Consider the following 15,142-nt stretch of genomic DNA (forward strand, 5'->3'; position numbering starts at 1 on the left):
TTGGAGTGCCCTGACCAGGTGCAGGACCTTCTACTTGGCCTTGTTGAGCTTTATGAGTTTGCCACAGCCGTGGTTTTACTCTGGTGGGCAGCCAAGTTCCACCATGACCACTCTCTTACTCCCCCTCCTCGAAGGGAAAGGAGGAGAAAATATGACACAAAAGGCTCAAGGGTTTAGATGAGGATGGGGAGATGACTCATCAATTATCATGACGGGCAAAATAGATTCAGAGTAGGGAGACAGTAAAATTTATTGCCTATTACTAACAAGCTAGAGAAGTGAGAAACAAAGGAAAGAAACCAAAAACGCCTTACCCCCATCCACCCTCTTCCACCTTGTCCCCCCAAGCGGTGCAGGGGAATGGGGGAATGGGGGCTGTGGTCAGTCTATAGCACTTTGTCTTCACCACTCCTTCTCGGTTGCTCTCTTCCCCTGTGCTGTGAGGTCCCTCCCATGGGATACTGTCCTTCCCAAACTGATCCTGCATGGGCTTCCCACAGGCAGCAGCTCTTCAAGAACTGCTCCAGACATGGGTCCATACCACAGGGTCCATCAGTCAGGAGCAAACTGCTCCAACCTGGGGCCCCCATGGGCAGCAGCTCCTGCCAGGTCAGCTTCTCCTGCGTGGGCTCCTCTCCATGGGCTACAGGTGGATTTCTTTTTATTTTTCATTATTTTATTATTCTTTTTAATTTATTTTTTTATATTTATATTTTTATGTTTTATTTTTATTCTTTTGTTGTTGTTATTTGTTTTCTTATTAGATTGACTTTACCTCAAGTGAAGAGTTCTTGCACTTTTTCTGTTTTTGATTCATATGGTGGCAGTGAGCTAATGGCTCTATGGTTTTTCCCTGCCTGCCAGGTGCAACCAACAGCAAATGAGTCCTTGCTGAGCCCTCAGTCACTACACGACCATGCTGTGATCCTGACTTCAACACACTGAGCTAATGGAGAAACACGAAAGGCAATGATCTTTGCTGTCTATTCCTTGAAAATGTTCTTGACCACAGTTTTTTAAGAAGACCAGCCTTCAAGCAGTGCCCTGAGAAGATCTTTTCTGAGTACTGAAACACTTCTCTGGAGACCAGCTGTGCCACTGTCGTGCCCACTTCCTGTCCCTACCTGCAGTCCCAGCACAGCCCCACAGCAGCACTGGCACCAAGCTACAGGAGCAGCCGGGCCTGCCTCCACCAGGAGGGCTCAGTAGGAGAGAATGGCAGTGGCAAGAGAGCAACTCTGCATGCACCAAGTGCTGGTGCTCCCTGGCCGTGTTGATGGGATGGGACTCTTTTCCTCTGCACACGGGCACTGGCCCTGCAGATCCAGACCAAGTCTCAGAGGAAGGACGTCAGACAAAGAAGGCACTGCAGGATCCTTTCTTTTGTTTAAGTTCACAGGGAGATAGGCTCCTCATGTATAGAGTTTCAGTATATACATTCAACACATACATACTGAAATGGAAGTGGGACAAATAATGACAGCTTATTGGAAATCCATTGATGAATTGAAACTAAAAAATACCACTACTAAAAACACATGCTCGTATACACACAGACACACACAAAGAAAAAAGAAAGAGAATATAGTCTGTTCTTTTAATAAGTGACATTTTAAATCATTTGCAGAAGTAGATTGAAAATTAATTTCTTCTGAAACACATCAAGTCATCAGTTTCCATAGAGCTTGCTTGAGTTCCTTGTTCCGCATGCTGTAGATGAAAGGGTTCCCTACTGGAGGCAGCACCGAGTAGAGAACTGCCACCATCAGGTCCAGGGATGGAGAAGAGATGGAGAGGGGCTTCAGGTAGGCAAACATGATGGTGCTGACAAACAGGGAGACCACGGCCAGGTGAGGGATGCACGTGGAAAAGACTTTGTGCTGACCCTGCTCAGAGGGAATCCTCAGCACAGCCTTGAAGATCTGCAAATAGGACAACACAAGGAAGAAAAAACAGCCAAATGCTAAAGAAAAACTAAATACAAGTGCCCCAACTTCTGTGAGGTAGGCATGAGAGCAGGAGAGCTTGAGGATCTGGGAAATTTCACAGAAGAACTGGTCCACAGCATTGCCTTGGCAGAGGGGCAGTAAAAATGTAATGGCCGTGTGCAGGACAGCATTGAGACAGCCACTGCCCCAGGCAGCTGCTGCCATCTGGACACAAACTCTGCTGCCCAGAAGGCTCCCGTAGTGCAGGGGTTTGCAGATGGCAATGTAGCGGTCGTAGGCCATGATGGTGAGAAAACAATATTCTGCTCCAACCAAGAAGACGAAAAAGAAGACCTGTGCAGCACATGCTTGATAGGAGATGGCCCTGGTGTCCCAGAGGGAATTGGCCATGGCTTTGGGAACAGTGGTGGAGATGGATCCAAGGTCAAGGAGGGCAAGGTTGAGGAGGAAGAAGTACGTGGGGGTGTGGAGGTGGTGGTCACAGGCTACAGCTGTGAGGATGAGGCCGTTGCCCAGGAGGGCAGCCAGGTAGATGCCCAGGAAGATCCCGAAATACAGGAGCTGCAGCTCGCGTGTGTCTGCGAATGGCAGGAGGAGGAACTCAGTTATGGAGCTTCTATTGGACATCTGCTTTTCTGGGGATGTGGTCCTGCACAAAGAAGAGAAAGAACAGTAGTAACGTACATCCGACTTATTAGAAGAAAACTCATCCCATCTCTTATTTAAAATTGCCAAAAACATTATCCACTTCCAGGAAGTCATTTGGCAGGTCCTTTTCATAAGTTCTTCCTGATGCTGCCTGAGGGTATCCCTGTGAGCAGGGGACTCCTCTGTGGGAAATGGAAGAGTCAGTTATGCCCTGGCAGAAGTAAAGAGGAACACAGAGTAATCTCAGACTCACTTCACCCCCGATATCAAAGAACTTTGCCCCAGTGTTGCTCCCAGGTCACCTAACTTCAGATCAGATATATATATATATGGATTTTTTGTTTTAATTTTCCTTTTATAGGGTCAGATTGTTTGTTGTTGCTACCCCACCACACCTGATGAGTTTTTCTAAAACAGAAATCCTGGGCATCTGAGTCTCCTGCAAAATACTGAGAGTCCATTACCATGAAACCTGCCTCCCCTCCACTGCAGGAATCTGAAAGCACAGACTGCAGAAAAAGACTTACCCTTCAGATAAATCAAGCCTCAATCTTCCTCTTGAAATGCCCTCTCATAAATGCCATTCTCTAAAGCACTTCAGAAACAGAGAGAACAGTCTGGACAGATGCTGTATCAGGCATCGGATGTGCCAGCTGTAGAAGACCCCTCTGGCAACCCCACCTGCTTTGCCCTGCTGCCAGAGCCTCATGGTGTCAAGAGGCTGCAAATCTGTCCTGCCACACGCTGCCCACTGTTGCTGCACTCCTCACTGCCTCCAAGCCCTCTCTCCTTCTCTCCTCTCCCTGTGCCACCTGTGGTGAGAGCCCCCAGCCCTGCTGCGCTGTGCAGAGGAGCTGCTTCTGGGCAGAGCTGTATCTCTGCAGCGCTGCCCTCTTGCCAGGAGCTCCCCTTGTGCCCAGGAGCCCAGCCCAGCTCAGCAGCACAGAACCTGACCATGGCATCGCTTGCTCTGTGCCATTGGGCTCCCTTGAAGTGTCCCCAAGGCTTCAGGGCTGACAGCTCCTGGAGGCAGCAGGGTCTCTGCTGGGGTGTGGTGCTTGAAGCAGACTGATGTCATCACTAACTGCTCCTCTCTGAACAAAGGGTAGATGGATTTTGAAAGTATGCTTTCTGCTATTAGGGTGAGGGTTTCTACCATGATGTTGTGGTTTAACCCAACCAGCAGCTAAGCACCACACAGCCATTTGTTCATGCTCCCCACTCCCTCTCTGGGATGGAGGAGAGAATGCAGAAAAAATTAAAGCCTTTGAGTTGAGATAAAGACAGTTTATTAGCACAGAAAGCAAAGGAAAATAATAATAATGCTAATAGTACTACTCATAATCATGTGTACAAAACAAGTGATGCACAATGCAATTGCTCACCACCCACTGACCGATGCTCAACCTATCCCCAAGCAGCTGGTCTTCCCACCCCAGCCAGCCTCCCCATATTAATTGTTCAGCATATCATTCCTCTGCCTGTGGCAGGAATAGCCCAGACTGTCTTCCCCAGGACGTTTTTTATGTGTACTACAGGGACTTTATCTCCTTCTGCAGAACATAACATGTTTGATTGGGCATGTCCAGCTTTTTTACAGATCACCTAGTGTTGACTAACCAGGTGGCTTTTGGTAAATATATTTCCCAATGTTTGAATGTCCCAGCACCCATTGCCTTCAGTGTTGTCCTTAACACTCCATTGTATAGCTCCATTTTCCCGGAGGCTGGTACATGATAAGGGATGTGTTACACCCACTCGATACCATGTTCTTTGGCCCAAGTGTCTATAAGGTTGTTTCGGAAATGTGTCTCATTGTCTGACTCAATTCTTTCTGAGGTGCCATGTTGCCATAGGACTTGCTTCTCAAGGCCTAGGATAGTGTTCTGGGTGGTGGCATGGGGCACAGGACATGTTTCCAGCCATCTGGTGGTTGCTTCCACCATTGTAGGTGCATGGTGCTTGCCCTTGTGTGTTTGAGGGAGTGTGATGTAATCAATCTGCCAGGCCTCTCCATATTTGTATTTCAGCCATTGTCCTCCATACCAAAGAGGCTTTGACCATTTGGCTTGCTTGATTGAAGCGCATGTTTCAAAGTCCTAAATAACCTGTGCTATATTGTCCGTATAGCTATATGGTCAGGTCCACCCCTCGATCACAAGCCCACATGTATGTTGCATCTCTACCCTGATGGCCTGACGTGTCATGGGCCCATCGGGCTATAAATAATTCACCTTTATGTTGCCAGTCCAGGTCCACCTGAACCACTTCAATCTTAGCAGCCTGATCCACCTGCTGGTTGTTTTGATGTTCTTCAGTAGCCTGATTCTTGGGCACACGAGCATCTACGTGGCGTACCTTTACAACCTGATTCTCTACACAGGCCGCAATATCTTGCTGCAGTGCAGCAGCCCACATGGGTTTGCCCCTGTGCTGCCAGTTGTTTTGCTTCCATTGCTGTAACCACCCTCACAGGGCATTTGCTACCATCCATGAATCAGTGTAGAGATAGAGAACTGGCCACTTTTCTCATTCAGCAATATCTAAAGCCAGCTGAATGGCCTTCACTTCTGCAAACTGACTCGATTCACCTTCTCCCTCAGCAGCTTCTGCAACTCGTCTTGAAGGACTCCATACAGCAGCCTTCCATCTCTGATGCTTCTCCACAATACGACAGGACCTATCAGTGAACAGGGCATATTTCTTCTCATTTTCCGGTAACTGGTTGTACAGTGGGGCTTCTTAAGCATGACCCACCTCCTCCTCTGATGATATCCCAAAGTATTTGCCTTCTGGCCAGTCCATAATCACTTCCAATATTTCTGGGTGACTGGGGTTTCCTATTCGAGCCCGCTGAGTAATCAGTGCAACCCACTTGCTCCATGTAGCATCAGTTGCATGATGTGTAGAGGAGACCCTTCCTTTGAACATCCAGCCTAGTACCAGCAGTCGGGATGCCAGAAGGAGCTGTGCTGTCCCGACCACCTCCAAAGCAGATCGAACTCCTTCATATGCTGCCAACATCTCCTTTTTTATTGGAGTGTAGCAGGCCTCACATCTTCTGTATCCCCGACTCCAAAACCCTAGGGGTTGACATCGAGTTTCCCCAGGTTCTTTCTGCCAGAGGCTCCAGGTGGGGCCGTTCTCCCCGGCTGCAGTGTAGAGCACATTCTTTACATCTGGTCCTGTTCGAACTGGCCCAAGGGCTACTGCATGAACTATTTCCTGCTTGATTTGTTCAAAGGCTTGTCGTTGTTCAGGGCCCCATTCAAACTCATTCTTCTTACGGGTTACTTGGTAGAGCGGGTTTACAATCAGACTGTAATTTGGGATGTGCATTCTCCAAAACCCCACAACACCTAGGAAAGTCTGTGTTTCTTTTTTGCTAGTTGGTGGAGACATAGCTGTTATTTTGTTGATCACATCCATTGGGATTTGACAGCATCCATCTTGCCATTTTATTCCTAAAATCTGGATCTCTCGTGCAGGTCCTTTGACTTTATTTTGTTTTATGGCAAAACCAGCCTTCAGAAGGATTTGGACTATTTTCTTCCTTTTCTCGAAAACTTCCTCTGCTGTTCCACCCCACACAATGATGTCACTGATGTACTGCGGATGTTTAGGAGCTTCCCCCTGCTCTAGCGTAGACTGGATCAGTCCATGGCAAATGGTAGGGCTGTGTTTCCACCCCTGGGGTAGCCAACTCCAGGTGTATTGGACACCCCTCCAAGTGAAAGGAAACTGGCCTGCACTCTGCTGCTAAAGGGATGGAATAAAATGCATTAGCGATATCAATTGTGGCATACCCCTTGGCTGCTTTTGATTCTAGTTTGTACTGGAGTTCCAGCATGTCTGGCACTGCAGCACTCAGTGGTGGCGTGAGTTTGTTCAGGCCACGATAGTCCACCGTTAGTCTCCACTCACTATTAGACTTTCGCACTGGCTATATGGGACTATTAAAAGGTGAATGAGTCTTGCTGATCACTCCTTGGCTCTCCAATTGATGAATTAGCTTATGGATGGGAATCAGGGAGTCTTGGTTGGTGCGATATTGCTGCCAGTGCACAGTTGTGGTAGCAATTAGCACTTGCTGTTCTTCGACCCTCAGCATCCCCACAACAGAAGGGTCCTCTGAGAGACCAGGCAAGGTAGACAACTGTTTAATGTCCTCTGTCTCTAAGACAGCTATGCCAAAAGCCCTTTTGGGTCCTTGAAATATCCTCTCCTGAGATAGTCTATGCCAAGGATGCACGGAGCAGCTGAGCCAGTCACAATATGATGTTTTTGCCACTCATTCCCAGTCAGACTCACTTCAGCCTCCAATATAGTTAACTGCTGGGATCCCCCCATCACCCCATAAATGCAGATGGGTTCTGGCCCTTTATAGCTTGATGGTATTATAGTACACTGTGCACTGTTATCTACTAAAGCCTTCTACTTCTGTGCATCTGACATGCCAGGCCACCAAATCCACACAGTCCAATAAACTCAGTTGTCCCTCTTCTCCCCCTGGCTGGAGGCAGTGCCCCTCTAATCCTAGTCAGAATCTCTGTTTCTGTGTCTAAAGGACTGCCTGCTGGAAATTGGAGCAGCAAATTTTTCAGAGAACCTCTTTTTCCCAATTGTTTTCTTTTGCAACTCCCATACCCGTGCCTCCAGGGTCAAGGAAGATTTTCCATCCCATTTTCTCATGTCCTCTCCATGGTCACGTAGGTAAAACCACAGTGTGGCATGGGGTGTGTACCCACCATATTGTCTTCCTTGTGTGGATGAATGCTTACTCCTGATAGCTGAGACACTGCTTTGTACAGGTGGGGAAGAAAATAAACTCTCTTCAAGTTGGTGGACCTTTTCAGAAAGTTTCTCCAACGTATTCTCTTTTAGTTGGTGGACACTGGTTCGTTGAGGTGGGGAGAAAGATAAATTCTCTTTAAGTTGGTGGAATTCTTCTGAAAGTTTCTCCACAGCTGAGACACAGGCCTGTAAGGAAGAGGAGAGACTTTCTTCGTACTGCCAGAATTGTTTAGCCACTTTATCCACTGTAGGTTCCTCATCGTCTTTCCAGGCCATTATTGCCAATTGTAGTGGGTTTACGTGGCAAGGTTTTGGTAGCAGGAGACCATAGGGGTGGTTTCTGTGAGAAAGATCTAGAAGCTGCCCCATGTTTGGGAAGGGCCCCATTGTTTTCCAGATCTGAGCCAATAAGTGATGTTGTTTTGTGCCTCTGTGAGAGCATATTTAAGACAGGGAAAAAAACGCTGCGCCACACAGCAGCCAGGAGAGTGAAGGGATTGAGGAACAGCCTTGCAGGTGCCAAGGTCAGTGAAGAAGGAGGGAGAGAGGTGCTCCAGGCACCGGAGCAGAAGTCCCCTGTGGCCTGTGGTGAGGACCATGGTGAAGCAGGCTGTCCCCCTGCAGCCCATGGAGTACCACGGTGGAGCAGGATTCCACGCTGCAGCCCGTGGAGGAGACCACGGTGGAGCAGGTGGCCCTGCACCAACGGAGGCTGCTGCCTGTGGAAGACCCCTGCCGGAGCAGGTTCCGGGCCGGACCTGTAGCCCGTGGAGAGGAGACCACGCAGGAGCAGGTGACCTGACAGGAGCTGCTGCCCGTAGGGGGGCCAGGTTGGAGCAGTTTTCTCCTGAGGGATGGACCCCATGGTACGGACCCATATCTGGAGCAGTTCTGGAAGAGCTGCTGCCTATGGGAAGCCCACGCTGGATCAGTTCATCAAGGACTGCATCCCGTGGGTGGGACCCCACAGCACAGGGGACGAGAGTGACCGAGAAGGAGCGGCAGAGAAGAAGTGCTGTAGACTGACCATAACCCCCATTCCCCCGTTCCCCTGCGCCGCTCGGGGGGAGGAGGTGGAAGAGGGTGGATGGGGGGGGAAGGTGCTTTTGGTTTCTTTCCTTTGTTTCTCACTTCTCTAGCTCGTTCGTAATGAGCAATAAATCTTACTATCTTCTTATGCTGAGTCTGTTTTGCCCGTTACAATAATTATTGTGTGATTTTCTCGTCCTAATCTCAACCCTTGAGCCCTTTTCACATATTTTCTCCCCATTCCTCTTTGAGGAGGGGGAGTGAGAGAGCGGCTGTGGTGGAGCTCGGCTGCCCACTCGAGCGGAACCACGACACCAATGAGCTGGCATATGATGATGGTGCACTCCATACAAACTTCCGCCATATGGGTTGTGTACACCTGACTTCATCTGGATCTGTGGATGTTTTTCTGAGGTCTGGGTCCTCATAAATCACCTCCCGTACGGCTCATTCCCTCAGGTACTGGATTCCCTTCTCCATAGTGGTCCACTTGCCTGGTAAACGTACAGGTTCTTCTTGGAAGGGATACCTTTCCCTCACAGCTGAGAGGAGATGCCTCCAGAGGTTGTGAGATTGTGCTCCATCTGCAATTGCTTTGTCAATGCCTGCATCTCTAGCAAGGGATCCCAGCCGCCTGGCTTCCCTGCCTTCTGATTCCACAAAATTGGCTCCAGTGTCCCAGCACCGGAGCAGCCAGGTGACAAGATGCTCACCTATGCAACAACCAAAATCTTTTCGTACATCTCATAGCTCACGCTGGTGTAGCTTTTGGGTAGTTACTGTTGATTTTTCGTCATCCTCATCTTCCTCCTCCTGAATCCCTGATGGCCCAGAATCGTCGTCTCTATACCTAGATTTGGCAGAAGACTCTCTGCGTTCTAAACGACCTGAATTCCTATACCATTTTTTCACCTCCTCTACAGGGGCAACTTGCACTGCTACAGCTCGTTTCTCTGACCCAGCCACAGGAGCTGGAGCAGCTGCAGGAACTGGAACTGGAGTAGCTGCAGGAACTGGAGCGGCTGCAGGAACTGGAGCTGGAGTGGCTGCAGAGTCCACCGTAGGGGTCGCAGTGGCCATTGGATCTTTCACAGGACTTGGAGTGGCGACAGGGTCTGTCACTGAGTTGATAGTAATATCATTTGCAGCTCAATAGGCATGAGTCAGGCCCCAGCACTTTACAATGATTTATGTCACTTTGGAACTGCCATAGTCATGACACCTTTTTTTCAAGCATTCTACCAGTTTTTTAGGATTTTGCAGTTGTTCAGGGGTGAATTTCCAAAACACTGGAGGTGCCCACTGCTCTAAATGCCTGCCCATATCCTCCCATACTCCCTGCCACCCACAACTATACTGCCTCCAGGCAGATCTCTGGATGAGATTCCTAAGTAGTTGTTTAAATTTAAGCAAAACCTGAAGCACATTCAGGAGGCAGAACAACAAGACCATGCTGGTCTAAGTATCCCAAGGATATTCAATATCTTGGAGAGCTACTGTAACAAGCTCGGAGGATAAGAGGGTGGTGAAGGAGAAAGGGAGAGTGAACGAGTGAGAAAAAATATCTTCCCCTTTCCCCTCCACAGATTGACTCCCTGCTGAAAAAAGGCAATAGATATGATTGCTAATAGTTTCTGAGATATGATTTCCAAAGTATAGAGTCGACGACTTTGCTGAGTACAAATACCAAGTTAGAGTCATGACCAGATATTTCATCGTCTCATAAGCCACTGTTACAACGCACAGTACCATAATGATCTTAAACCAGGGCCCGGAGAGGATAAACAACATGACAGAGAGCACATACGGAAAATAATGTGCTATAATACTCAATTTGGAAAGCAAGTGCAGCAGAGTTGAGATTAAAGCAATCAGCATTATGACAAGTGACTATTAAACAGGTCTAATACTTATACCAATTTTAGTTTAACACACTCTGGTCAGATCTGTCGTTACCTCAACCCTTCGTGCCCCACGTTGGGCGCCAAAAGGACTGTTGTGGTTTAACCCGGCCAGCAGCTAAACACCACACAGCTGTTCGCTCCCCCTCCCTCTCTGGGATGGGGGAGAGACACAGGAAAGTGAAGCCCATGAGTTGAGATAAAGACAGTTTATTAAGACAGGAAAATAATAATAACAATAATAATAATAACTATAATAACAATAATAAAGTAATAATGATGATAATAGTACTACTACTAATAATAATGTGTACAAACAAGTGATGCACAATGCAAGTGCTCACCACCCGCTGACCGATGCCCAGCCTAACCCCAAGCAGTCTGGCCACCCTCTCCCGGCTAGCCACCCCTATATATTGTTTAGCATGATGTCAGATGGTACGGAATACCCCTTTGGCTAGTTTGGGTCACCTGTCCTGGGTCTGTCCCCTCCCAGCTCTTGCTGCACCCCCAGCTTGCCCGATGGCAGGACAAAGCAAGAAGCTGAGATGGCCTTGGCTTGGTGTAAGCACTGCTCTGCAACAATTAAAACATCGGGGTGTTATCAGCACTCTTCTCATCCTAAGCCAAAACATAGCATTCTACCAGCTACTAGGAAGAAAATTGACTCTGTCCTAACTGAAACCAGGACAAGGTCCCCAGGTTCTTCTTCCTCCCCCCCCCCCCCCCCCCCCTTCTTTTTCCTCACTCTTACTCCTTTTTTTCCCTATCTCTAAATTATGCTCCTATCACCAACACTCTTTCATACCCTACTGTTATCTGTTACCATCACCCCCCCACCCTGCCATCCCCTCACCACCTGAGAAGTGACATTTAGCATGATTTGGGTGCAGAGTTGACTACTATAGTCACATATGATTATCATGTACTTCATTGAGCTCATTATCATATTCAGAGATCTTAACATCAATATTCATTTTACAAATAATCATGCAAAAGCTTTCACTCTAGACATTATAGCTGCCAATATTTTGTTCTGTCACCAAACAGGGTTGTCCTACCACTAGAACACTCCCTCCTTCAGCTGTCTCTCACACCAAGATTGTGGATCACCATCTTTAAGTTTATACAAGAGAAAGCAGGAACAAGCTGTTCAACTCCCCTTTTGTCCTGTGTTGGTGCCTATCAGTGACACAAACAAGTCTAACTACTCTCCACACGTGGAATATCCTGAGTTGGAAGGGATTCACAAGAATCACAGAATCCACGGATCACATGGATCATAGAGTTCACACCATTTCCAGAGTCTTTTGGGGTGATTCACTAGATCCACTGATTTCAATAGAGGAATGGCAAATAATTCACCAGGCTCCTTTCTCTATGGCTGCTGTGTTACCTAGTGTAGCAGAGCTCTTCTTTGCCTGTAGAAGGGAATGAATAATGTCATATCTTTGTGGAAAACACTATGACAACTGAAGCAAAGAAATAACAAATAAAAACAAAATAAAAATAATAAAAACAAAATAAATAAAAATAAAATTAAAAGTAGAAAATCAGGGCTTGTTACAAGTTATGTTATGAGTGATATGTAGACGAAAACAGGAAGATTAATGCCTCTGAGAAACATTCTGTCATCATTTTCCTAACTGCATCCTTGAGTTCCTGGTTTCTCATGCTGTAGATGAGGGGGTTCACTGCTGGAGGCACCACGGCATAAAGAACTGCCAGCATCAGATTCAAGGAGGAGGAGGACATGGAGGAGGGCTTCAGGTAGGCAAATGTGCCAGTGCTGATGAAGAGGGAGACCACGGCCAGGTGAGGGAGGCATGTGGAAAAGGCTTTGTGCCGTCCCTGCTGTGAGGGGATCCTCAGCACAGTCTTGAAGATCTGCACATACGACAGCACAATGAAAACAAAACACAAAAAGAGTAAACATAAAGTAACCACAACAAGACCAAGTTCTCTGAGGTAGGCATGTGAGCAGGAGAGCTTGAGGATCTGGGGAATTTCACAGAAGAATTGGTCCAGGGCATTGCCTTGGCAGAGGGGAAGGGAAAAGGTATTGGCAGTGTGCAGCACAGCATAGAGAAAAGTACTTCCCCAGGCAGCTTCTGCCATGTTGGCACGAGTTCTACTGTCCATTATTGTCTCATAGTGCAGAGGTTTGCAGATGGCAACATAGCGGTCATAGGACATGATGGTGAGGAAAGAAAACTCTGCTGCGACGAAGAGAGCAAACATAAAAATCTGGGTAGCACAACCCAAGTACGAAATGGCCCTGGTGTCCCACAGGGAATTAGCCATGGCTTTGGGGACAGTGGTGGTAATAGTGCCCAGGTCAAGGAGGGCAAGGTTGAAGAGGAAGAAGTACATGGGGGTGTGGAGGCGGTGGTTGCAGGCTACAGCAGTGAGGATGAGGCCATTGCCCAGGAGGGCAGCCAGGTAGATGCCCAGGAAGAGCCCGAAGTGCAGGAGCTGCAGCTCACGTGTGTCTGCAAATGGCAGGAGGAGAAACTCATTGGGGAAGCTCCTGTTGGACATTTGCAGTCTCAGGGCATGGCTGGCTGTCCATGGTGGAAAAGACAGACACAAGTTAGGTAGACTTCTGTGACCAAAACCTCTAACATATTTCACAGAACCCTCCACAGCAAGACACACTGCTTCTTCCCTGTGAGCCATGTTTTTTTCTGTCTAAGGGTGTCAGGGATCAGGCAGATCCTCTGTGAGATCAGAAGTCAGTACTACTTTACAGCATCTGGTAAAGAGCACCAGGTATGGATCTCAGGTGCACACTGGCCAGAGGTATTTCCCTATTTGCAGATCCTGAGCAGGATATCCAACAATCTTTCAAGAAACAGTGACAGTGGTTTTGGTGCTCTCTAGGTGAAAGGGTGTGGAACAAAATTGTGAATTTCCTCAAAGACCGACAGACCTTTCAGTGTAATGTTCTCTTATCTTCAGTCATTCATTCAAACCTGACAACTCTATTACCATCCCCCTAGCTGCCCTTCAAAACAGAAAAGTGGAAGCAGAAACTTCACAGAGTGCCTTCCCTTCAGATACAGCAGACATTGGTCTTCCCTGTGAAGAATCTCCCCCAGACATGCAGTGGGGGTGCTGTGGAAATGTGAGCAGCCTGATCTAGGGAGCAGCCTCTGGGCAGCAGCAGGACCCTGCCCTGCCCTGTCACAGCTCCTTCCTTCCCTTCTACCCTCAGCTTCTCCCCACAGCACCCTGGGCAGCACCCCAGGCAGGCTGAGTGCTGAGCCTGGCAGGCAGCAGAGGCCCTGCCCCAGCACACAGCCCCTGGGGCACAGCAGGGACCCTGCTCTGCACCACAGCCCTGGCCACCCCTGCCTGCACAACGGCTGCACAGCCGACAGCCAGCCCTTCTAGAAGGAATCCTCATGTCCTGTCCCTCTGTTATTTATGGCAGAGAATCCCTGCTCTGGACCTTGTCATTCTTCTCTACCATAGAGAAAGCAGAGTGCTCCTGAAAGCTCCCGTAGACTGTGGGATTTGCCAGCAAATCTGGAGATGGCATCAGGAACAACAGCTGTGCTGCCCTGCAGCCAGAGACTTACCCGGTTCAGTGCTCTGAAGATTTCTCCCGCAGTGAGCTCTCAGCATCCCCCCTCCACGCTGCCTTTAACATCTCCCTCCCTTCTCTCAGCCGCCCTTGTCCCCTGCAGGCAGTGCCCCGAGCCCTGCTGCGCTGTGCAGAGGAGCTGCTCCTGGGCAGAGCTGTCTCTCTGCAGTGCTGCCCGCTTGCCAGGAGCTCCCCTTGGGCCCAAGAGCCCAACCCAGCTCAGCAGCACAGCTCCAGCCCAGGGCCTCACTGTCTCTGCCCTGTCTTGTGTCCCTTGAGATATCCCTGGGTCTCTAGGTTTATCAACATTGAAACAGGCTGAAGCAATCCCTGATGTTCCCTCCCACAGCTGAGGAGAGATACTTACTTCCAGCAGTGTCATTTCTTGTAGCAGGAGAAGTTTCATCAAAGAATTCCCTTGTCATCTTCCACTTTTAGGCAGGACACCCAGAATGTGACTGGCAGGGATCACATTTTCCCAAGCTGAGGGAAGTGATCACAGGGAGTCAACTGATGCATCTCATTCTGAGTTTGATGTCCTAGGCCTGTAATGGGGCCAAGAACCTTCCATATCAGCCACAAACCCACATGATTTGGGATTTCTCTCACCTCTGTTCAGATATGTACAAAATACTCTAGGCTAAGCTCCCACGGTAATTAAAGGAGATAGAGAAGAACAGTGAGTTGTTCAAATGCAAACGCCATTTGACATTTGAGGTGCCCGAGGATGTCCGACTTAGCAGTAATCCTTTAAGTTAGGACTTCAGAGACTGGGAATGTAGGTATTAGAGTTTTTTTCAGTGTAGACTGCCTAAAAATGTGGCCTCCCTTTGTGCCTTGTCACTAACCTGGAAGCTGTCCCTTGTCATTTAGCTAAATAATATAAACCTCCCCTTTAACATATCTCTCTCATCCCCAAAAGTGGGAGTAGATTAATGGAGAAGCGGTAATTTAGAGACAGTACTTTCTAAAAGGTGTTTGAAAGCTTAGGCACATGAGTGGACTGCCCTACATTTACTATATGAGTAGGCTTAGTCAATTGAGTTGAGTGTAGAGGGGCCTTACAGAGACATCTTGATAGATTGGAACATTGGTCAGTCACCTACAATATAAAATTCAACAAGAACTAGTGCCAGATTCTGTACATCAGGCCGTGTATTCCTGAATATAGATATAGACTGAGGGACAAGTGGATGGAGCATAACTCTGCAGAAAGGGATCTCGGGGCTGAT

General features: G+C 48.2%; 1 protein-coding gene across 1 annotated transcript in view; it reads right to left on the reverse strand.

Annotated features, from left to right (window-relative positions):
• Nucleotides 1-1,661: 1,661 nt before the first annotated feature.
• LOC311216425 (uncharacterized protein) overlaps nucleotides 1,662-15,142 on the reverse strand; it is a gene marked incomplete at both ends in the record, with an annotated part of 28,666 nt that continues 15,185 nt past the window's right edge. Inside the window, 3 exons of the mRNA XM_084297961.1 lie at nucleotides 1,662-2,598; nucleotides 11,687-11,742; nucleotides 11,969-12,432. Coding sequence (XP_084154087.1) covers nucleotides 1,662-2,598; nucleotides 11,687-11,742; nucleotides 11,969-12,432 — 1,457 coding nt within the window. The remainder of the gene's footprint in view (nucleotides 2,599-11,686; nucleotides 11,743-11,968; nucleotides 12,433-15,142) is intronic.

This window comes from Netta rufina (genome assembly GCF_964035555.1).
Source record: "Netta rufina genome assembly, chromosome: 18".
Lineage (NCBI taxonomy): Eukaryota > Metazoa > Chordata > Aves > Anseriformes > Anatidae > Netta > Netta rufina.